The 22,726-nt window shown below is 34.2% G+C and overlaps 1 protein-coding gene across 1 annotated transcript; it reads left to right on the forward strand.

The window, feature by feature from the left end:
* The first annotated feature begins 18,634 nt into the window (after positions 1-18,634).
* On the forward strand, positions 18,635-19,804 carry LOC126890093 (general transcription factor II-I repeat domain-containing protein 2B-like). The gene has a single exon (XM_050658940.1). The coding sequence runs from the start codon at positions 18,635-18,637 to the stop codon at positions 19,802-19,804; it is 1,170 nt and encodes a 389-aa protein (XP_050514897.1).
* Positions 19,805-22,726: the final 2,922 nt, after the last annotated feature.

The raw sequence follows: 22,726 nt of genomic DNA on the forward strand, positions 1-22,726 counted from the left end.
CAGGATAAATCGTTTTTTTAAAATTATAGCGCCATCTATCCACAGTTTGAAAAAATGTTTTGAATAAAAGTTGATTACTTTTATGTAACAAATTAAAATCTGCAAGAAAAACTGGGGGTTTCTATTTGAGATTTTAAAGTTACCCCCCACCCCACCTCCAGGGGGTGTAGTTGGGGTTGGTGTTTGGTGTCATTGGATAGATTTTTGAAAATAATTGAAAACGTATTTTTCAGTTTTTCGATTCGATGTTTAGTTCGCGAAATATTCGACCGTTCCACTACTTTTGGGACACCCTGTATAAATACCTGAAAACCACTTAAAAGGTGATTAAATCCCAACCCCGTCGCGCACTACAATCGAATTCGAAAAACCCTTTTAGCGGTACAGTTTCGTCAATATAAGCCTAATCTGTATTAATGAAATTATAATGAGTTTGGATTGTACGCAATTAAATCAACATTAAGAAATGAAGATTGACAAATTTTACCAGAAAACATATTTAAATTTTACCTGAAACCGGGCCTTTTATACTATTATCGGCTAATCCAGGATGTTTATAGTGGTAACTAATTGATCTTAACCATTTACTGTTTAACATACCATACATAAAAAATTACCACAAATTTAAAAACATACAAAATTACACAGTGTGTGGCCATGCAAACATAGTTATTGGCATATAGAATTACAGTTATTAGCCACTCATAAAATTCGTAATTTTCTTTTTTTGTTTGTGCAGTTAGGGTACACAAAACTATTTAGATTTTCAATTTCTTGTTGTTTTTTAACACAACTACCAATATGGGAGCCTCTGACACAAAATAAACATTCTATTCCAACTTTTGATTTAGAAATATTTTAGGAACAAGAATAGCACAATCCTGTATACAAAAGATTATTATTTACAGATATGTTGGTGTTGTCTGATTGTTTCACCAATATATCTGAGAGAATTTGTATTTTTTCATGTTCTGAATATCCCTCTGTTTCGGAAAACAACTTTTTTTTGGCCGACTCACCAGCACGTTTTTTTTTGCTGGTTTCCAAATTTGTACATTTGCTTTGGGAAGTATTCCTCAAATTTGATGAATTCTTATTGTTGGAGACATCAAAAGATACGTTATAAATTGAGGGCAGAATGGCGTTTTCCTCTACAGAATCAGGAAATTGGTTCCGTGGCAGTTCGTGGTTTTCTTTGGCGTTAATCACTTCTGGTATATGTACTCTAACTCTACTTCTCAAAGTAGTGCTTTTAATTGTATGATCAAGAAGTGTGTCTGATTTAAAAGTATTTGTATCTACAATATCACCTGTATTTAGTGTAACATTTTCTTTATTCTTCACAACATTTTGACATTTTTTGCTCTCGGAATTGGCTCTTGTGGCAATTTTTTTTATTACTTTCTTCTTGGTTTCTTTATTTTGTTTAACTTTTATTGTTTGCTTTTGCGTCAATTCGCTTTTGTTTTCGTTCTAATTTTATTTTTTCTTGTTCGTCTTTCTCTTCAATTTTACGCCTCTCTGCATTTTGACGACCTGAATAAGTGAGCACGAAAGGCAACTGTTCTGTTTGCTTTTTAGCCTTTCTTTCTGGGGTTTTTGACCAAAAAAGAATTTGTCGACTGAGGTGTCAATTTCTTTATATAATGAGTTGTCTTGATTTACTAAAGGCAGATTATCGGATGTCGATTGGATATCTAAAATTATTGTATCTTCTGTGACAATAGTATCTTTTTGTTTGGGTTTTCTCGTCTAAACTTTAATACTGCCCGGTTCCAATTTGCCTTTAATGGTTTAAATGCAGCAACATCTGCAGGCTGTATAATTCTGGTCGCATTGGGATATAATTCCACTAAAATAATTTGTAACTTTGAGCAAAATTCACTGGTTTGAATGGTTAAGTGAGTTTTATGTCCATCAACGAACAAAATGACTGGAAATTTAGTGTTTTTTGCAACTAGGTACTTATATAAGACGTTTTCTATGTATTTATAGAAGTTTTCATTCTTCATCCCTCCCGTATCGCTACAGCCTATGCCCCATTCTCGAGGAACTGAATTTAAAACATTGCTAGGAAGTCGTTTGTATGGGTAAATAATCATCGGTGCTGTTATTTCTTCAGATGCTGCAAACCTAAATATAACCGTCAAATTAACTTTGGAGTGATGTTCCATTTGATATACATTTTTGCTTCCCTTTACAGCCAACACTCGTTTATTTTTGGGACACAAGAGGAAGCAGGTTTCATCCCCATTAAAAACACGTGAAGGGTCTTGAAGAATATCAATGTAACGTTTACGGTGTAAATATTCTTGAACACCGGTGAACCATTTTCTTATATCTTTTTCAGACACAAGTGAACTTACTACTGTTACCGCTTCTGGAGTTCGCTCGCTTAAATCTGGATGTCTCTTTAAAAAGGATCTATACCAACCTCTTCCGGGCCGATTGTCAGTAAAAGGATTAGCACTTGGATTTGCATTAAGAAAACCTTTAACCGAGTCTTGCACATTTTCCATTCTTACTGGAAAACCTTTGTCTTGGCATGTTACGATCCAATTCTTTAAACGATTCTCTTCCTCCAAAGAAAGAATAGGATTGGGACCAAGGTTAGTTTTTTCATTAAATTTTTCGCTTGCTCTAAACTGCAGTGTTGCTCTTGGCACATTAAATTGTTCAGCGGCTTTCCGTTGGCTCATGCCATTTTCTATGGCCTGAAAAGCAGACTGAAGATCTTGTTCTGTATATTTTCTGTGATACGTTTTATCTTTCCGGATATTTGGCATTTTTTATTCTAAAAATAAAAATCATTTAATAGTATCTAATAATGTTATCTACAATACGGACGTTTCAAATTTGATTCAGATTGCCCGCATTGGCACTAATTTTATAACAACTAAATTAATTGTAATTTTAGAAAAACGAATCCGGACAAAAAATATATTCTTATTACACATTACAGTTATTGGCCACCCTGTGGTTTAGTGATTGGCAGTCGGCCAACCACTAATTATTGCCATAAAAAATAAGAAAAATTGCTTGAAATATGTTGTGTTGGGCCAAACTAAGCTAAAAGAGCCTAAATTATAATAAATATTTTAATTTAAAGTAGATACAGTAATTGGCCGGCAGGCCAATCATTATAATGCGGACATATTTAAGATACAGTGCTTGGCCACTAAAATTTACCGCCAAAAAATTATAACCTTACTATTAAAACCACCGATAACCTAAGATGTTCCCGACTAAATCATCACAAAACATTAATATAAGCAGGTACACAATATTATTAGCCAAGATAACTCACCTCACGAATGGCCTTCCTTAACAAATTCTTTAAAAAACTCTTAAAACTGGATGCACCTGCACCTGTTAATTCGAACAACACACGCTATCACCACGCTATCACAACTAGACAATATTAACTGAGAGAGATAATGGCTAGACCAAATATATAGCAATGTTGCCGAATTGCAATGCAAATACATTTATTTCCTTATACTTTCTAAAAATCTTAATATTTCGGATTTTTGTGAAAGCGGCCAATCACTAGGGACCGGCCAACAACTGTACCCGTTACCCTATTATGCTTAAATATCATTTTGACACCCCGTGTGATATAACAAAATGTTGGTTATGTTTATTTAGGCGAGGCAACGAAGCATTAAACCTAGAAATTTTGTGCAGTAAGATAAATCGTCATGCAACATTTTGCATTCGATTCGGGAGGATGTTAGGAAATTTTGTGAACTAAATTGATCTCACGGAGATGGAAATTGCATTTTGGGTATAAGAAAAATGCATTTCCAATGTGCATCTCGAAGAGATAGAAACTGAAAAATTTAGAAATATTGACGGAAATGAGTTAAATTTTTATACTCGGTGGTTTTGGTGGTCGCTGAGTACGAATTTTATTTCGGATTTGGCACCAAGGTACCTAATGCCCAAGGTGGAACTCGTAGCCTGGAGTTTTATGTTATAATCATTCAAAATCAATCAATAACTATTACTCGGGTGTTTTGAGGGTCTCTGAGTACGAATTTCATGACGGCGATGGTCTTCGAGGTGCCTGGTACCCGGGGTGAAACTGGTCGTCTGGAGTTTTGTTACAATCATTCAAAATCAGTCACTAACCGTTACTCGGGGATTCTGGAGGTCGCTGAGCGCGAATTTTATGACGGCGATGGTCTCCGAGGTACCTGGTGCCCAGGATGGAACTCGTCGCCTGGAGTTTTATGTTATAATCATTCAAATCAGCCAATAAGCATTAATCGGGGTTTTGGGACCACTGATCACGAATTTCATGTGGGCAATGGTCTCCAAGGTATCTGGTTGCCTGGTTCAGTTTGCATTTTTATTGGAAAATAATATGACTCAACAAAAAAAGAGGAGATAATTCTCAGACAAGTTGCAGCGGAAAATATCATTTTAAAAATGATTAGTCTTTAAAAGTTGTGTTAAATGAAAGATAATAAATACATCGTGGATAATTTTATTTATGTATCAACATTGATCATGCGCGTTTAACAACGCGTTGTGGGTAAAAATTTCGGTCAATGGCCGAATTCGGATATTGATTACAACATAATATGTTTCTAATGAAATATATTGAAACAGAAATTTTAGTAAATCCAAAATTGAAGTTATGAAATCAGCCAGAATATTAGTAATAAAACTATAAAATTAATGTTATTATAAAACTCGAGTTGTAATTAAATTTCTCCATTTGCAGCAAAGCATTATCCATATAAGCTAGTTTAATTGCTGCATGTTTTAGGATTCAAATAGAACGGTATCTATCAACTAGTTCAGGGCACTGGCTGAGGATTTCCAATGGTCTCATAAACGACAACAAAACGATCTTCTGGGAGTAGCTTTTGGGGCCTTTAGAAATGCCCAACTTACCCGTAAAACGTTTGTTTTTCTTCTTCTTCTTAAATCAGGTGACACTCGTTAGTCTCTGTCATTTGGTCATAAGACCTTTGTACCTTACCTTGTTTTTTTCCTTCAACTCTAATAAGTTCTGTGGCCTTAAGGAAGGCCCAAAGTTTTCTTATTGGTAGTTCTAGGATCTCTTCTGGTTCAAACCTCAGTTGACCAGTGAATTTCTACCTTACATTACTTAGCTCATGAAGCAGGTCATCGAGAAATACGTTCCAATGACGGTAAAAATACACCCCCTTGAGGGCACCCGTAAGTTACCCTCAGATTTGTGGCACCTTCATACGTATCTGTGGATATTAGTCTGTTCTTAAGCATATAATTATTCCACTTCGGCTGTCCCAAGTAGAAACACTGTAAGCGTCAATTCGAAAAATGTTCACCAGAGTAGAAGTAAAGGACTCAACTTTTCAAATTTCTCTTTTGTTTGAAATAAAAGTGAACACACATTAATTTAGTAAAAAATACTCGTGTTTTTCAGTAAATATTTTTATATCTGAATTTTATTTCCTGACTAGGTTTTGAACACATACAGTGTTTTTATTTGGGAAACCTGAAAATATAGTATAAAATTTCCCACTTTTTAAAGACATTAAGTACTACAAATGATACTTTATTCAAGTTCCTTTAACAAATATATAACAAATTGCAACAATTTAATGGTCAGTGTCTGGGTCATGTAATTGCTGTCATCCAGGATTACGGAAAAACTTGTCCACTAGTGTCTCTGAGACTGACCAATTACTCCAAAACGATCATCCGTTTTCAGGCATCAAAGAAATAAGTTTCTCTATTATTTCTGTATAGGTCCATATTTATACAAATTATATTAAATTCTCTATATAAACAAATTATATTATGCAGTTTTTAATAAAAAATTTTCGTTTATTGTTATAACTTTTTATATATTATATTTATATTAAGGTTAAGTTTTACAGTTTGTAGTTTTATTTTATTAATTTGGGCTATTATAAAGTTATCTTAGTCAAAATTCAGCCGACTTACAAGTGAAAAATCGACTAAATTCTGTAATTTTGCAATGTTTTTGCAGCATCTGTGTTTCTAATTATTGGTCAAGGTTTACCAAACATTACGTTGTAGATTTTTTTAGGAACAAAATTCATTTTGTAAAGACTATTTATATTTGTTAGTTTACGAATTATAATAACTTTATTTGTAATAAATTCTCGTCATTTCCGGCGCAAAAGAAAGTTATAAATTCGAATTCAGCAGGTCAAAATATTATTCGATTTTATTCATATTTGATAATTAATAGGTAACACCCAGTTTAATTTTAAAAATATATTTTAAATTACTAATACAATAAACTTAAATATTTTATACACGACAAATTTCTACCGCACTTATCACAATAACCATCAATAACTAACAAACAACTAAAAATTACCTTGGACATATCAGTGGTTTTGACGAATGTAAAATGTAAATCATGCGATTCCCACGGTAAATCACTGTAAATCCCAAAAACCAAATAAAAACACTGTATATCCCGTATTTACAGTGTTTATACTTGGGGATATGGATATAATGTGTTTTAAATTGGTGAAGTGAAGATGGAATGTGATATAATGTGTTTCATAGCAATGTTAAATTGTGGTCCTACTAATTTTTTATGTTTTTTTTCCTTGGTAATTGGTAGATAACAACACCCTAAATCCAAAACTGCAATAAAAGTGATCTTGAATAAAATGGATGTACAGTGTTTCTACTTGGGGCAGCCGACTTGCATGTTGTGTTGTTGATTTCCTTCCTCACCAGAGCACTTTGTATAGATTTAATAGAGGTAATACAAATGAACTCTCTATATACAGGGTGTTTGGTAAAGAATGGGCCATAGCTTTACCTTAGATTCCTTAGGTTAAAATAGGTCGATTTAAGCTAACTTACCTTAGCACAAAAGTTGATAATAACCGAATTACAGGGTGTCAAAGTTAAACTTTTATTTTATTTATTTTTAAATATTTCCTGACAGGAATGGGACAACAACACGAAATTGCAAATGTTTCTTGCTACTACCAGAGGCGTACGACAAGGGAACGTGAATGGTTGAACCTTCCCAAATTCTACACCACTGGCGGAATTTCTATTTAAGTGCAATTTTTTGATTCTCCAATACCTCATATATAAATTAGTTCTCAAAAATAAAATTCATTAGTTTTCGAGATATTTCAAGCTAAAAACGAAAGATACATTAATCAAAATAAGTGTGCCTTTTTATTTTTAACTTCAAATACCTCGAAACTAAATGACTTTATCGTTACGAATGAAGAGTATATTATTTGCATAGAAAGTATTGGAGACTCTAAAAAGTATGCTAAAAGAGCAGTTTTATCAGTGGCGTAGAATTTGGGTAGGGCCAACCATTCACTTTCTCCTGTCGTATCGTACGCCTCTGGCATTATCCAGAAACAATTATTTAACACAATTTTGTAGGGTTTACAATACCTACACTTTCTGCCAAGTATCATACGGATATGTCAAATAGTTTTATTGTACCGGGTACACATAGTTCTTAAAGTTCCGTAAAGATCCGTGTCATACTTGCCAGAAAGTGTAGGCACTGTACACCCTACTAAAGTATGTTAAATAATCATTTCTGTCTGCTACCAGAGGCGTACGACAGGAGAAAGTGAATGGTTGACCCTTCCCAAATTCTTCGCCACTGATGTAGCTGCTATTTTAGCATAATTTTTAGATTTTCCAATATTTTCTATGCAAATAATATACCCTTTATTAGTAACGATAAAGTCATTAGTTTTCGAGATATTTGAAGTTAAGAATGAAAAGGCACACTTATTTTGATAAATATATTACGCTCCTTCGTTTTTAGCTTCAAATATCTCGAAAACTAATGGCTTTATCGTTAAAAATGAGGAGTATATTATTTACATAGAAAGTATTGGAAAATCAAAAAATTTCACTAAATTAGCAATTCCGCCAGTGGCGCAGAATTTGGGAAGGGTCAATCATTTACGTTCCCCCGTCGTACGCCTCTGGTAGTAGCCAGAAACATTTGTTTAACACAATTTAGTAGGGTGTACAGTACCAGCACCACTTACCAAATTTTGTGTTGTTGTCCCATGCCTGTCAAGAAATATTCAAAAATAAATAAAATAAAAGTTTAATTTTGACACCCGGTATTTCGGTTATTATCAACTTTTGTACTAAGGTAAGTTAGCTTAAATCGACCTATTTTAACCTCAGGAATCTAAGGTTAAGCTATGGACCATTCTTTACCAAAGACCCTGTATAAAAATACAACAAGGCTTTTCTGGTGCAAAATCTTTTCCAGCTGGGACACTAGATTCTGCAGGGCGCCTTCACCTGATTTCCCCGCTTGATAAGCCCATTGTCGTTAATGCAGTGGGTTTTCAGTCTGATTTTTCAATAGCTAATCTGACCTTGTGAGAACGAAAAATCTCTGCAGAGCCCAGACTGTCTCTTTTGGGATAAATTTGCTTGATAATTGTTACCACCAGTTTGGCGTCGACTCCAAAAAGTGAACACTGAAAAGATGCTCTACAGCCTCCTTCTCTATGTCCTTATACATCCGATTGAGCAATTTGAATAATTAATTTTTTTTTGGTTAAATACTTTTGTGTTAATATTTATTAAAACATGAGTAGTATACAGTGATGAGTGCCCTAATAACACTCAAAATAATGCGAAAGACGAAAAACATATTAAGTTTTGAGATAGTACAAGATAAAGCTAGTTCTTATAACTGGTTAGTTGACTTCAGTCATAAGCTATACGTATGACACCGAAAAACATTTTATTTTAGGGACCCATGTTTTACGTTTCAAGTGACACAAATAAACGTCAAGTAAACAATTTCAAATTAAATTCGTCGCTTATTAAAGCAGATTGTTTAATGGTCGGCAGTTATCCCTAGGCAAGAAAAGATTTTACCTTTGTTGTATTTATCCCACATCAAATCCTAATTGTAGGTGAATAAGGGTTTTCTCCGTTATTCCGAGACGATTAGCTGGCCAAATTGCTATATAAAATAAACATATGTATAAATATTGTATGTTCATATTCTAATTCCGTCATTGTTGTTAGTTCTTACACGTTTGTATCGGTTCGATACGTTATGGTGAGTATATGTGAACTCTTTAATTATTTTTTATAATTATTTTTTCTTGATCTCTTAATTAATTTCTCCAATTTTCGCGTAATTGATCATTTCTAATTATTATCTTTTATATTTGAAATTTCTTGCAACAATCCCACACCTAATTGTGTTTTTGTATCACTGATGCAACGTACTATATACGCCACCTAGCGAAAAATATTCTTTCGTGTTTTGTGTTCTGAGAGATTTTGACGTTTACTTTGTCGGAGGAGCGGGGTTTGCTCGTTATTGTACTTGTAGCTCGGAATAGGTAAAGTCGAATAATGTAGTACCCCAAAATGGCGGAATCTTAAGTAATAAGTTTATTTGGAAAATACAGTTCCACCGAAGTGAAAATGGTATCCCGTGCTTTTCCCAGAATCCATCCAGCGTTTCTAGAGGGACAACAGTAATGAAAAACTGAAAGATCTGATAAATATTTTTTGACATATAATGGTTAGGTTGGATCTTACATTATTTTTTTATATAAATTATTCTTTCCAGTATATTTTTCCCAGTAAATTTGTCAATTATTGAATTTGGTTTCTCTTAATCATTCCACCGTGTACAACATTTGTTCGGAGAAAGTTCTAATAGTCGTAATTTTTGGTTAATACAGTTTGAAGTCTGTCTACACCCAATATTTGATAAATTGTGAATAAAAAATCTAATGCTATGCTCATATCACACTGGCAATATAATTATCCTATAATATTTTGTTCCAAATATCATATTCTGTATTTTTTTATTTTTTTTTGCACAGGCTTTTGCCATTCAGCCAGTCACAACTTTTTAAGTTCTTCCTAAAGCAAAGAAAAGAAAGTAATTATCACAATACCTATTTGATTAGCAGTAAGGAATACACATGGTTATTCTGTATTTAAATTCCAAAGTCTGTAATTAGAAATTATCAGTAGTAATTGCGCAAGAGCTCTAAAACTGTTGAATTTTTCCCGAGTGACACTTTGACAGTTTTAATTGCGAGTGAAATTATGTCAAAGTGTCACGAGGGCAAAAATTCTATATTAATTTTAGAGGTCGAGTGCAATTTGTTGCGATTATTTCATGAATAAAACTGTTCAAAACCAAAATGTTATTGTAATTTATTTATCTTCTTCTTCTTCTTCTTCTTCCTCTTTATAAGCAATTCTGCTTGTTCATTGGCGGATTGATACCTCTATGGAAGGTTGTCGCTCCATCTTTTGCGCGGTCGGCCGATACTTCTTCTGCCGATTGGTGATTTATCTCGTGCTATTTTGACCACACGTGTCTCCCCCATTCTGGTTATATGGTTGTTCCATTCTTTTTTTCTATTTAGTGTCCATTCGTTTATACACTGTACGTTACATTGTCTTCTAATATCTTCGTTCCTCTTTCGATCTCTCAGTGTATTTCCTGTAATTCTTCTCAGTACTCTCATCTCTGCCGTTTCCAGTAGTCTTTGTGTTGTGGCTGTATCGGGTCTTGTTTCTGATGCATATGTCATTATTGGCCTTACACTGGCTTTATAAATTCTTGACTTCATCTCAGTGTTAATATGTCGGTTTCGCCATATAGTGTTATTAAGGCATCCTGCCAATCTATTTGCTTTTTGTACTTGATTTCTCACTTCTTTGTCTAGGTCTCCGTAACTTGACAATGTAATTCCAAGGTATTTTACTTCCATTACTTGTTCAATACTGATACCATCAATTTCTATTTTGCATCTGATTGGTTCTTTACTGATTACTAAAGTTTAAGTTCTTTGAGATGAAATTGTCATATTGAATTCTTTTGCTCTTATGTTAAATCTGTGGACTAATCTTTGCAGACTATCTTCATCTTGGGCTATCAATATTGCGTCGTCTGCGTAGCAGAGTATTTTTACTTCTTTGTTTCCCATTCTATATCCTCTTCCTTTGTTGACGTTTTTGATGATTTCATCCATGATTAAATTGAAAAGCAGAGGACTCAATGAGTCTCCCTGTCTTATTCCGCTGCCTCTATCTACAGGTTCTGTAAGTTGTCCATCTATTCTGACTTCCATCTTGTTATTTTGGTAGATGTTCTCAATAGTTTTTATGATATCTAGAGGGATTTCTCTATTATACAGAAGGTGGATTACATCCCTGAGTCTTACTCTGTCAAATGCTTTCTTTAAGTCAATCAGACATAGAAATGCTGGTCTATTATAATTTATTTATGTAAGTACAAATTAGTACAATTAAACACACATTTGTTATAAATATTTGACGCTTGAAAGTCGTCACTTTTATAATTTTTAAAACATTAATTTTCATTAACGTCACTGAATGTATTTTTTCATAGCAACGAATGGCATCTGACGTAATATATTTGACGACGTGCAATTATCAAAAATTATCAATTTAATTTAGATTTCTGTAGCTATCTATTGGTCAGAATCTCCTATGAATGAAATAATCACATCAATTCTTGTCAAGGTCAACTAGTTCAATAATGAGAGATTTTTTTGTGTGTAGGTAATGGCCTCTTTTACATTATGATCTATCCTAAAAACACTTCTCTAGTTCTCTTTTTCTCCTTTGACTTTTTTCGGACACATTTACATAGAAACTAAGACTGGGTAAATATTTGTTTTAGCCTTTTGGGGAAATATCATAAACAAACATGTGAAATCATAGACCCTTACCCACCTGAGAGGAACGTATTCCGGCTACAGGCGGTCAACCTGGGAGCTTCTGTAGCGTTCCAGCTCCATTTTCGTCTTTGCACCTGGACCTACAGGAGGTATGGTTTTGCACCATCCTTGTGCTCATTTCCGGGGATGCAGCAGCAACCTCTTTAGGAGTCGTTCGGGTTTGTTTGGGAACAATCAGTCTTGTGAAGTTAAGTAACTATTGTGTTTCATATCTCAGACATTTGATTGATGGAATATGATAATTGATTACTTTTTATTTTAATTTAGCTTACTTTTTTGTATAACATTGAAATATTAGTGTATTTAGTGCACAAGAAATGAGCCCAGAAAACTAGGTTTTTATATTTTATTGTTTATTTAGGTCGATTTCATGTCATTATATAAATTTAGCTTGTATTAGTTGCTTGTTTCCCAGATATTTCGTTGTTGATTTACTTTTCTTCATTTGTTCGGTTAATTCAAGTCGTTGTTTAGGTATTTATCTTAACTTCAATTTATTTCACATTAATTTGTATATTTAAAAAACAGACTAAGTTTTCACTCGAATGGAATGTAAAACAACATAATGCTATTCCACACCCCACCAGAATGAAAACAATGGGAACCTTCTCTGGTTACACCTCCGAGGCTTCTACAATTTGCAAGCCATACGGATGCTGAGACTAAGGAAGATGAGGGAATTCTACAATTTAAAATTCACGTCCCATCTGCTCAGCGCGGTAAAGTTCCAACGAGAATGGTTCCCTACGTACTCCAATCAGAGTAAATGTAAATCAAAAATAAATAAAAATTTTCAATTTCGTTGCAAAACGAAAATACAGCCGAACAATATTCTAGTCCAATGAGAGAGTGCATCAAGCACCTCTACCGGTTTCGAAACTTATTAGTCTCTCATCAGGAGGCACATATGCTGCTCTCTCCGATCCAACCAAAACAAACCCCAGTGAATTCTAAATTGTAGAATTCCCTCATCTTCCTTAGTCTCAGCATCCGTATGGCTTGCAAATTGTAGAAGCCTCGGAGGTGTAACCAGAGAAGGTTCCCATTGTTTTCATTCTGGTGGGGTGTGGAATAGTATTATGTTGTTTTACATTCCATTAGAGTGAAAACTTAGTCTTTTTGCTAGCAGTTGCCGCTAGGGCATCTATGCCATTTCGTTCGTTGCAATCCGGGACTGCACGCTGGGGTTTGTTTTGGTTGGATCGGAAAGAGCAGCATATGTGCCTCCTGATGAGAGACTAATAAGTTTCGAAACCGGTAGAGGTGCTTGATGCACTGTCTCTACTAGAATATTGTTCGGCTGTATTTTCGTTTTGCAACGAAATTGAAAATGGTTATTCATTTTTTATTTACATTTACTCTGATTGGAGTACGTAGGGAACCATTCTCGTTGGAACTTTACCGCGCTGAGCAGATGGGACGTGAATTGTAAATTGTAGAATTCCCTCATCTTCCTTAGTCTCAGCATCCGTATGGCTTGCAAATTGCAGAATTGTAGTAACCAACCAAGGAGCCAACAGTAGCGCGTCATCAATATTACTTCGGGAGATAGTAGCACACCTTTTTTCGAAAGTTCTGCGAAACTTTGGCAACAGTGCGTCGGGATTATTTGATATAACTAAGATGAATGCTGAGTATTATGACATTATACTCATAGGCGTGCTAAATGGAAGTAATAGAAAATAATTTTATTATAAGTAAATAAATATTTATAATAATAAACCAAAATATGTGAACATTTTATTAAAAGCCTGTATTTTTTTTATTTAAATTTAAAATTTAAATTTTCAAACTATTGATGATATTTCTAGACTAAAAATCCTCCTAAAATTTTATATAGGTACTCGCATTAGAATTCGAAATATTTTTACGTAAAATATACCTAAAGTCGGAAAAATGGAAGATTACCCATGAACGATCCCATCAATCACTTATTTTGTATTTGCTGTCTTTTTCTAAAACAAACGTTTTTTTATTTATAGAAAAATACGTTTTATACAATTTCCGTTGCAAAATGTTAAATAAATGCCAGTTCTTGTTTTTTTTGCCCCGAAACATGAACCAGATTCATTAAAATTGTTTTTGGAATAAAATATTTCTGGGAATGAAAATTTCACTGCATAATTACGCTACTCACTGTATACACTTAATTAAAATATATCTAAACTGAATTTTTAGTAGATCCAAAATTAAAGATATGAAATCAGCTAAAATTTTAGTAGTAAAACTTTAATTGTGATGATAAACCTCGTGTTGTAATGAAATTTCTCTATTTGCAGCAAAGCATTATCAATATGACCTAGTTTCATTGCTGCATGTTTTAGGATTCAAATAGAACGGTATCTCTTATCTAGTTCAGGACATTCGCTGAGGATTTCCAATGGTCTCATAAACGACAACAAAACGCTTTTCTGGGAGTAGCTTTATCTCGGGGCCTTTAGAAATGGCCCAACTTCCCCGCAAATCGTTTATATGTTCCACTTTTCTAAGAATTCGCTCCCCTAATGCGAAGTTATGAAGTGCAGATGACATACCTTGAGGAATTTTCAAGTCTGCGCCGCCTCGCAACGACTTCTAAGACTTATTCGCACCTATTTGCCCTGGAAAACTTTTCCTTTTAGGTCATGTCTCGTAAACGACCAAAAAATATGTGCTTTATTTATCAGTAGAGTAAACAATCTATACGAAAATGGCTTTCTTTTAAACTTGATCCTTAAGATACCTCAATTTATTATTTATTTAGCGCAACAGGCTTTGAAGGCGTACGTTTTAAAAAATACTGTAATTAATTTTATATAAACAAATGCAATCGTGATGAAAGTTCAAAACAAAATATATTTTTTCTGCAGCCCTTTAGGGGATTTTAATAAATAGATACCGTTTATAAAGGATAGTTTAGGCATGTATCCAACATTCCAACAAATTCTGATCTATGAGGCCATAGTGAAAACACATCATCTACATATCTCCACCAAATATATATTTTAGTATTACTTATATATCTATGTATTATTAATATTATTTATAATTTAAACAACATATATAGTATATTATATATTAAAGTCAGAATTTGGTATTAGTTTTGAGAGTAAACTAAATGTAAAACCAAATACTTACGATGTTGGAATAGTATTACGAGGTTTTTTCCTGGTTTTCCGTCGTTTCGGTATGGAATCTACCGACGCGAGGGTCTTTTTTAGTTATGTATTGTTAATAGGTTCTAGAAGTCCCCTCTGTGGCTCAGTGGTAAGAGCGCCTAACCTTTGGATCGAAAGTTCCGAATGGTAGTGAGTTCGAATCTCACCAGGGTCGGGAATTCTTTCATTAACGAGAAGGGTAACGAGAATGTAAACGAGAAGGGATCAAATTTCTTTGTATTTGAAGTACTTTAAGCCATTCTACAATACAGATTACTCTGTCTATACATTTTTTTATTCACAAGCATCATTATACACTCACTGGCACACATCAAGAAGAAACTACATCGTACAGGCCAATCAGCCTCTTGCCAATCACGTCTAAAGTTTTCGAAAAACTATTAGTAAAAAAACTCGAACCCTGGATCAAAAATTTAATTCCAGACCACCAGTTTGGATTTCGATCCCATCACTCAACAATCCAACAAGTTCACAGAGTGGTAAAACATATAAATGCTGATTTTGAGGCCAAAAGGTACTGTTCAGCGGCATTTCTTGACGTTAGGCAGGCATTTGACAAGGTATGGCATGAAGGCCTCCTATACAAGCTAAAAAAGACATTACCGCACAGCTTTTACATTCTTCTTGAGTCATATTTGTCAGGTAGGTGTTACTTTATTAAATACCAAGATGCAATTTCCAAACTCTATTCTATCAAAGCTGGCGTACCACAGGGTAGCGTGCTGGGACCTACCTTGTATCTCTTGTTTACCGCAGATATACCTCCACCTCTTCAGGAACCACTAGAGGAGAGACCACTTACAGAAGAAATGATGCTAGAAACATTTGCCGACGATACTGCAATCCTAGCCTCACACACAGACCCTATTTATGCCTCGCATATCCTTCAAGCGTATCTAAACAGAGTACAAATTTAGTTTTTGGAATGGAAAATTAAAGTGAATGAAGGAAAATCTATTCAAGTTACATTTACAACACGAAGAGGAACTTGTCCTCCTGTAACTTTAAACAATCACCAATTACCATCAGCCAACGAGGTAAAATATCTTGGTATTCATTTGGACAGAAGTCTCACATGGAGGAAACATATCTGGACCAAGAGAAAGCAACTAGGTCTCCAATTCAGAAATATGTATTGGTTAATGGGCCGTTCATCAAGACTATCTCTGGATAATAAATTGCTGCTCTATAAGGCAATACTTATGCCAATCTGGACATATGGGTTGGAACTATGGGGAACAGCCAGTCACTCCAACATCGAAATCATCCAATGCTTCCAATCAAAAACCCTCAGAACCATCACTAATGCACCTTGGTACATCAACAATAGAATTATTCATCGAGACCTTAAAACTGATACGGTACAAGAAGTCATCACAAAACGTAGCGCTGCTTACATTGCCAAGTTGGAGGATCATGAAAACCAGTTTGCGCTTAACCTCCTAGACAATTCCCAAGAACAGCGTAGGTTAAAGAGGTTCAAACCATTGGACTTACCATTTAGAGTAAACTTTTAAACTAATGAGTTAGTAGTTATGAAATGTAATTATTTTGTACAGAACTTTATAAAAATTGTACTTTGATTTTGCCAGTGGGTAAAATCTTTCTTGTCCTTAGTCAATGTAATTACTTTTGTTTATTGTTGACACTCAACAGATTGCAAAATAAATTTAAATAAAAAAAAAAAAAAAACTCACTGGCACAAAAATCCGACACCCAAAATTTTTAGTTAAGTTTGACCATCTAAAACTATATTATTTATGCTCCAATTTTCAAGATTCTTGCATCAGTTTGTAGACACATGTGTTGATGTTGTTTGTTATTATTCAGATAACAAACATTTTTTGCTTGGTTGGCATTATACGGGGGTGAATGGAAGCGTTGTATTTTCTCATAACTTTAAAAAAATTTGTGGAAAAATTGAACGGTTTATTTTGGTTTATTTTGCTTCATATTCCTTTTGTATTACCCTAGAGGTATCACTTAGGTTTTGTTTTTTGAATTATCCGAATATCCCTTTTTTTAAGAGCTATATTATATCAAACGCAATAAACGCTAAAATATCAAACGCAATAAAATTAACAAAACAAAACAAAATAATTCAATAGCGGGTATGTCCACCTCTTGCAGCAACGACTGCTCGCAATCTGTTTGGCATCGAATAAAGATGTGTTATGCTGACCTGGGGAATAGTCCGGTATTCCTGTACCAGAACCATAACTGTACTAACATTTTCTGGCCGCCTAGAATGACGGCGAATAGTTTTTTTAAGTTCATCCCATAAATGTTCAAGAGGATTGAGATCTGGGCTGCATGCGGGCCATTCTAATCTTATCAATCCAACCTCAATTTTATGAGTCAATCAGCGTTTTTATTTACAAAAAATGGTACAGCTCTTATAACAAAAGAGATATTCGGGTAATTCAAAAAACAAAATTTTAGTGATTCTTCCGGGACAATTAGTATAGTATAGTTCAGGGGTCTCCAAACTTTCCAGCCTTAGGGCCATACTGATTACTCCTGTAAGTTCCGAGGGCCAAGATGGCAACACTGCATATTATTAATTTTCCTGTATTTAATTTTTTCCCGTAAAATAACGAATAATTTAATTTTTTGTAAGTGTGGTAAGCTGTCAACATTATTAAGTATGTCAAATATTCACCTATTTTTGATATATTTTAATTTAATACAAGGTAGACATAAACAAACAAAATATTTCCACCAGTGGAAATCTCCAATCTCTCCCGAGATTGTCTACTAATAACATAATTATTCTTTCTACTATTTTTCAACGCCATCGTTAGAAATTGTCACAAACACACTTAACTATCCGAAATAATAAGAAGTCTGAAAAATAATAGCCGCAAATCACTTAAGTGTTACGCCCCTGATAACTGGGAGGAGACTAAAGACCCACCTAAGCCAGTAAGCAATTTTGGGTTTGTGCGCTCCGCCAAGTTAGCTGGCGATGACAATAGTGGCGTAACTACAAGTCAGTTCCTATGAAACTGTTGTGAAATAAAATAGGGCGTACCTCCTTAAAACAAGTTTGTGCGTGTAACAGTATTTTGATTTGATTTGAATTGTTGCTTTTGTGTGTGATTTAGTAGAATGGAAAAGAAGCGAAAAATTGATAGTGAATGCAGAAAATTCAAAGATCAGTGGAACATTCAGTATTTCGTAATTGAGTCCAGTAACAAGGCGCTATGTTTGATTTGCAATGAAAGCATAGCCGTTCTCAAAGAATATAACATGAAACGTCATTATGAAACAAAACATTCTCAAAATTACTCAAAATATACAGGAATTGTGCGGACAGAAAAATTCGAAGCTTTGAAGTGCGGATTGAAATCGCAGCAATTTTTATTTACAAAAGTAAAAACTGAACAAGAGGCGGCAACTCGTGCCAGCTTTCGTGTGGCTCTTGAAATTGCAAAACGTGGAAAACCATTCACCGATGGAGAAATGATCAAGGAATGCATAATTGCAGTAGTCGAAGAAATGTGCCCTGAAAAGGTAAATTTATTAAAAACTGTCAGTATGTCAGCAAACACTGTGGCTTGAAGGGTACAAAACATCGCTGAAAATATATCCTCTCAACTGTTCGACAAAAATGGACATGTTGAGTGGTTTTCTTTGGCCTTGGATGAGTCAACGGATGTGTCAGATACTGCTCAGGTGTTGATTTATATTAGAGGAGTAGATAAAAGCTATGAAGTGCACGAAGAACTTCTTGATATGTATAGTATTCATGGCACAACTACTGGTATCGATATTTTTAAAGGAGTTGAAATGGCCATTAATAAAAAGAACCTTCGATGGAAAAACTTGAAATGTATTACAACTGATGGAGGCAAAAACATGAGTGGGAAAGATAAAGGAGTGGTCGCTCTTGTGTCAAAGGCTGTAGAAAATGACGGCGGCTCAAAACCATTAGTCTTACATTGTATCATTCATCAACAGTCTTTGTGCGGAAAATGTTTGGATATGTCTGACGTTCTGAAACCAGTCATATCAACTGTTAATTTCATCAGATCTTTTGGGCTGAATCACCGACAATTCCGACAATTTATTGCAGAGATTGGAGAAACAGACTTACCTTATCATACTGCCGTACGCTGGCTTAGTTGTGGGAAAGTCCTTCAGCGCTTTTTTGAACTTCGAGCAGTGATCGAAATTTTTTTGAATGAAAAGCACCGCCCTCTTACTGAATTACAAAACAACGCATGGCTATGGAAGTTAGCATTCTATGTTGATTTGACAAAACATGTGAACGAACTGAGTTTGAGATTGCAAGGAGAAAACCAGCATCTTCCTGATTTATACACTAATATCAAGTCATTCCGGATGAAATTGATACTGTTTCAATCACAACTACGAAGTAAATGTTTTTCACATTTTAAAACATGTGAAATATTCAGCCACACTACTGAGACTGAGTTTCCTATCGATTTTGCAATCGAAACTTTGAGTGCTTTGAAGATAAATTTTGATACTCGTTTCTCGGACTTTGATGCCATTGCGAATCAAATTAAGATTTTTCAGAATCCTTTTGATGCTGACATTGAAACCCTAGCCCCGGAACTTCAAATGGAAATGATTGATCTTCAGTGCAGTGATATAATTAAGAACAAATATGAAAACTCATCTTTGTTGGAATTTCATAAGAGTCTTCCACTGACACAATTTGATAATTTGCATAAATTTGCTCGTGGGCTGTTTTCCGTTTTTGGTACTACTTATTTGTGTGAGAAAACCTTCTCCAAAATGAAGTACACAAAAAATGTATACAGATCTAAATTAACTGACGAGCATCTTAAATCTCTTTTAATAATTGGTACAAGTAAAATTAGTCCACAAGTACAAACTATTGTCGGTGGAAAATCTCAATTACATACATCTCATTAGCATTTCATATGTCATGTTTGTTATAAGGTATGTGTTGTTCATTACTTACAATGTATAAAATGTTAGTTGGATTCATTTCAATAATTTGTTAGTTATTATATGCTGAAGTTAAATTTACTGCATAAATTATACATGTCTTTACTCATTACCATTCTGTGTTTCTTTATCCAACTTATCACAAACATTTTATTTGCTATAAAAAATATTAAGGAGTTTTCAAGTATGTCTCCGCGGGCCGGACAAAATCTGTCTGCGGGCCGGATGTGGCCCTCGGGCCGTAGTTTGGAGACCCCTGGTATAGTTGATCCAAAAGATGGCATAACCCAGACATCCAAAGTGAAAGTTATCCTTTAACACCAAATTGTTCTATATGGTCCACACAATGTCCAGAAAAAAGTCACACCATTTTGAGCGTCGTGTTTGGGGGGGAGAGGGGGAGAAGTCGGAAAAATTCGTAGTTTTTTAAGTTTTTCGCCAATATTTCTAAAACTATGCGGTTTAGCATGAACAACCCTCTATACAAAATTGTTCTACATTAAATTTGAAATAAAAAAGGCCCTATTCATAATCTTTCTAAAATGAATGGTTCCAAAGTTAAGGAGGTAGTATAGTATAACTGGTCCAAAAAAAGCCTAACCCAAACATCCAAAGTAAAAGTTTTCCTCCAACACCAAAATGTTCTATATGGTCCACATATTGTTCAGTAAAAAGTTACACCATTTTGAGCGTCCGGTTTGGGAGGGAGATGGGAGAGAAGCCGGTAAATTAGTAGTTTTTTTTAAGTTTTTCGTCAATATTTCTAACACTATGCTTTAACGTAAATAATGTTATATACAAGAATGTTCTACATGAAATTTAAAACAAATAATCTTCTATACATAATTGTTATAAAATCAACGGTTCCAGAGTTACGGAGGGTGAAAAGTCGAGGTTTTCGATACTTTTTATATTTTTTGGGCAATATTTATTATTTATAACTGTACCAAAAAGCCAGACATCAAAAGTGAAAGTTATCCTCCAACATCAAATTGTTCTATATGGTCCACATAATGTCCAGAAAAAAGTCACACCATTTTAAGCGTCGGGTTTGGGGCGGGGGAGAGGGGGGAGAAATCGGTAAATATAAAAAGTATCGAAAACCTCCACTTTTCACCCTCCGTAACTCTGGAACCGTTGATTTTATAACAATTATGTATAGAACCTATTTTGTTTTAAATTTTATGTAGAATATTTTTCTATAGAACATTCCTTACGCTAAAGCATAGTTTTAGAAATATTAACGAAAAATTTAAAAAAACTACTAATTTATGGAATTCTCCCCCATCTCCCCCCCAAACCGGACGCTCAAAATGGTGTAACTTTTTACTGAACAATATGTGGACCATATAAAACAATTTGGTGTTGAAGGAAAACTTTTACTTTGGATGTCTGGGTTAGGCCTTTTTTGGACCAATTATACTATACTACCTCCGTAACTTTGGAACCGTTCATTTTAGAAGGGTTATGCATAGGACCTTTTCTATTTCAAATTTAATGTAGAACAATTTTGTGTAGAAGGTTGTTCATGCTAAACCGCTTAGTTTTAGAAATATTGACGAAAAACTTAAAAAACTAGGAATTTGCAGATTTCTCCCCTCTCTCCCCCCCAAACCCGACGCTGAAAATGGTGACTTTTTTCTGAACAATATGTGGACCATATAGAACAATCTGGTGTTGGAGGATAACTTTCACTTTGGATGTCTGGGTTTAGGTCTAACTATACCATACTAAATATGACAGGACTATGAAACAGAAGCAGCTCTTCTATTTTTCCACAGAATTGTTTAAAATTAGGAGAAAATATAACGCTTCCATTTACCCCAGTATAATGCCATGCAAGCAAATTTTTTTTTTGTTATCGGAACAACACCTAACGATATCAATACATTTACCTACAAATTAGTGCAATAATCTTGAAAATCGGAGCACAAATAATAAAGTTATAAATTGTCAAACTTAATCAATAATTTTGGGTAGCGGAATTTTGTGCCGGTGAGTGTAGTAACATGAATAAAATTTGGCTATTACTAAATTTTAATTGGATTTGAAATTTAAACTCAATTATGCTCGTATATTCCGTTACTCCGTTAGTTTAATTCGCGATCCGAGATAAATCGACTTAACTGAAAAAGCTGTGACACATTTATTGATATGGGTCCTAAAATATACATTCTCGAGTTTCAAATGAATCCTGTAATCACTAGCCGATGGCCATAGCTTTATCTGCTCTCTGAAAATACCACAAGAAGATTCGAAGATAAGACTTGCTCCTTCAAGTTAGAGCACAAAAGTGAAATTTAAACCAAGCAAAAAGAGACCATTTAGCGCAATCGATATGGCATAAAATGGAATCCTTACATCTTAATGGTTGGTCAGAATTTTAGTGAAAACGTTAAATCAGGATGGGATTAAGTAACATTTATTCGAATTGGTTACTGCTTTATAAAGAATTACAACTTCTGATAAATTAAAATAATATGCAATTTTCTAACATTTTTATGATTATTATTAGACCAGTAAGGATCAGTTTTTAGGTGGATGTGAGAGGTGGCATTCAGATTTTTGCGGATAAAGTTAGGTGATAACTTCGTTAATAATAATTGATTTATGCTCCTTCTCAAATATGCCCGGAACATTAGTAAAAAAATAAAATATTTAAAAATTTCAAAAAATTTCGTTTTTCTATTTTTTTTGCGTATAACTTAAAAACTATTCATTTTAGAACAAAGTCCTATAAAAATACAACAAAGATAATTAAATTTTGTATCACATGCGATTGGCTAAAAATGTCTTAATTTATCACCCTTGCTTCAAATTAGCAATAAATACAAAATTAGGGGGCAAAAGAAGCCTGTCTTTATTCAATGATTTTCCATCACTTAG

This window comes from Diabrotica virgifera, chromosome 8 (assembly GCF_917563875.1).
Source record: "Diabrotica virgifera virgifera chromosome 8, PGI_DIABVI_V3a".
In the NCBI taxonomy this organism is placed as follows: Eukaryota; Metazoa; Arthropoda; class Insecta; order Coleoptera; family Chrysomelidae; genus Diabrotica; species Diabrotica virgifera.

Excerpts from the sequence above, each read along its gene's own strand:
- LOC126890093 (XM_050658940.1), top strand. The coding sequence starts at position 18,635 with ATGTATAGTATTCATGGCACAACTACTGGTATCGATATTTTTAAAGGA.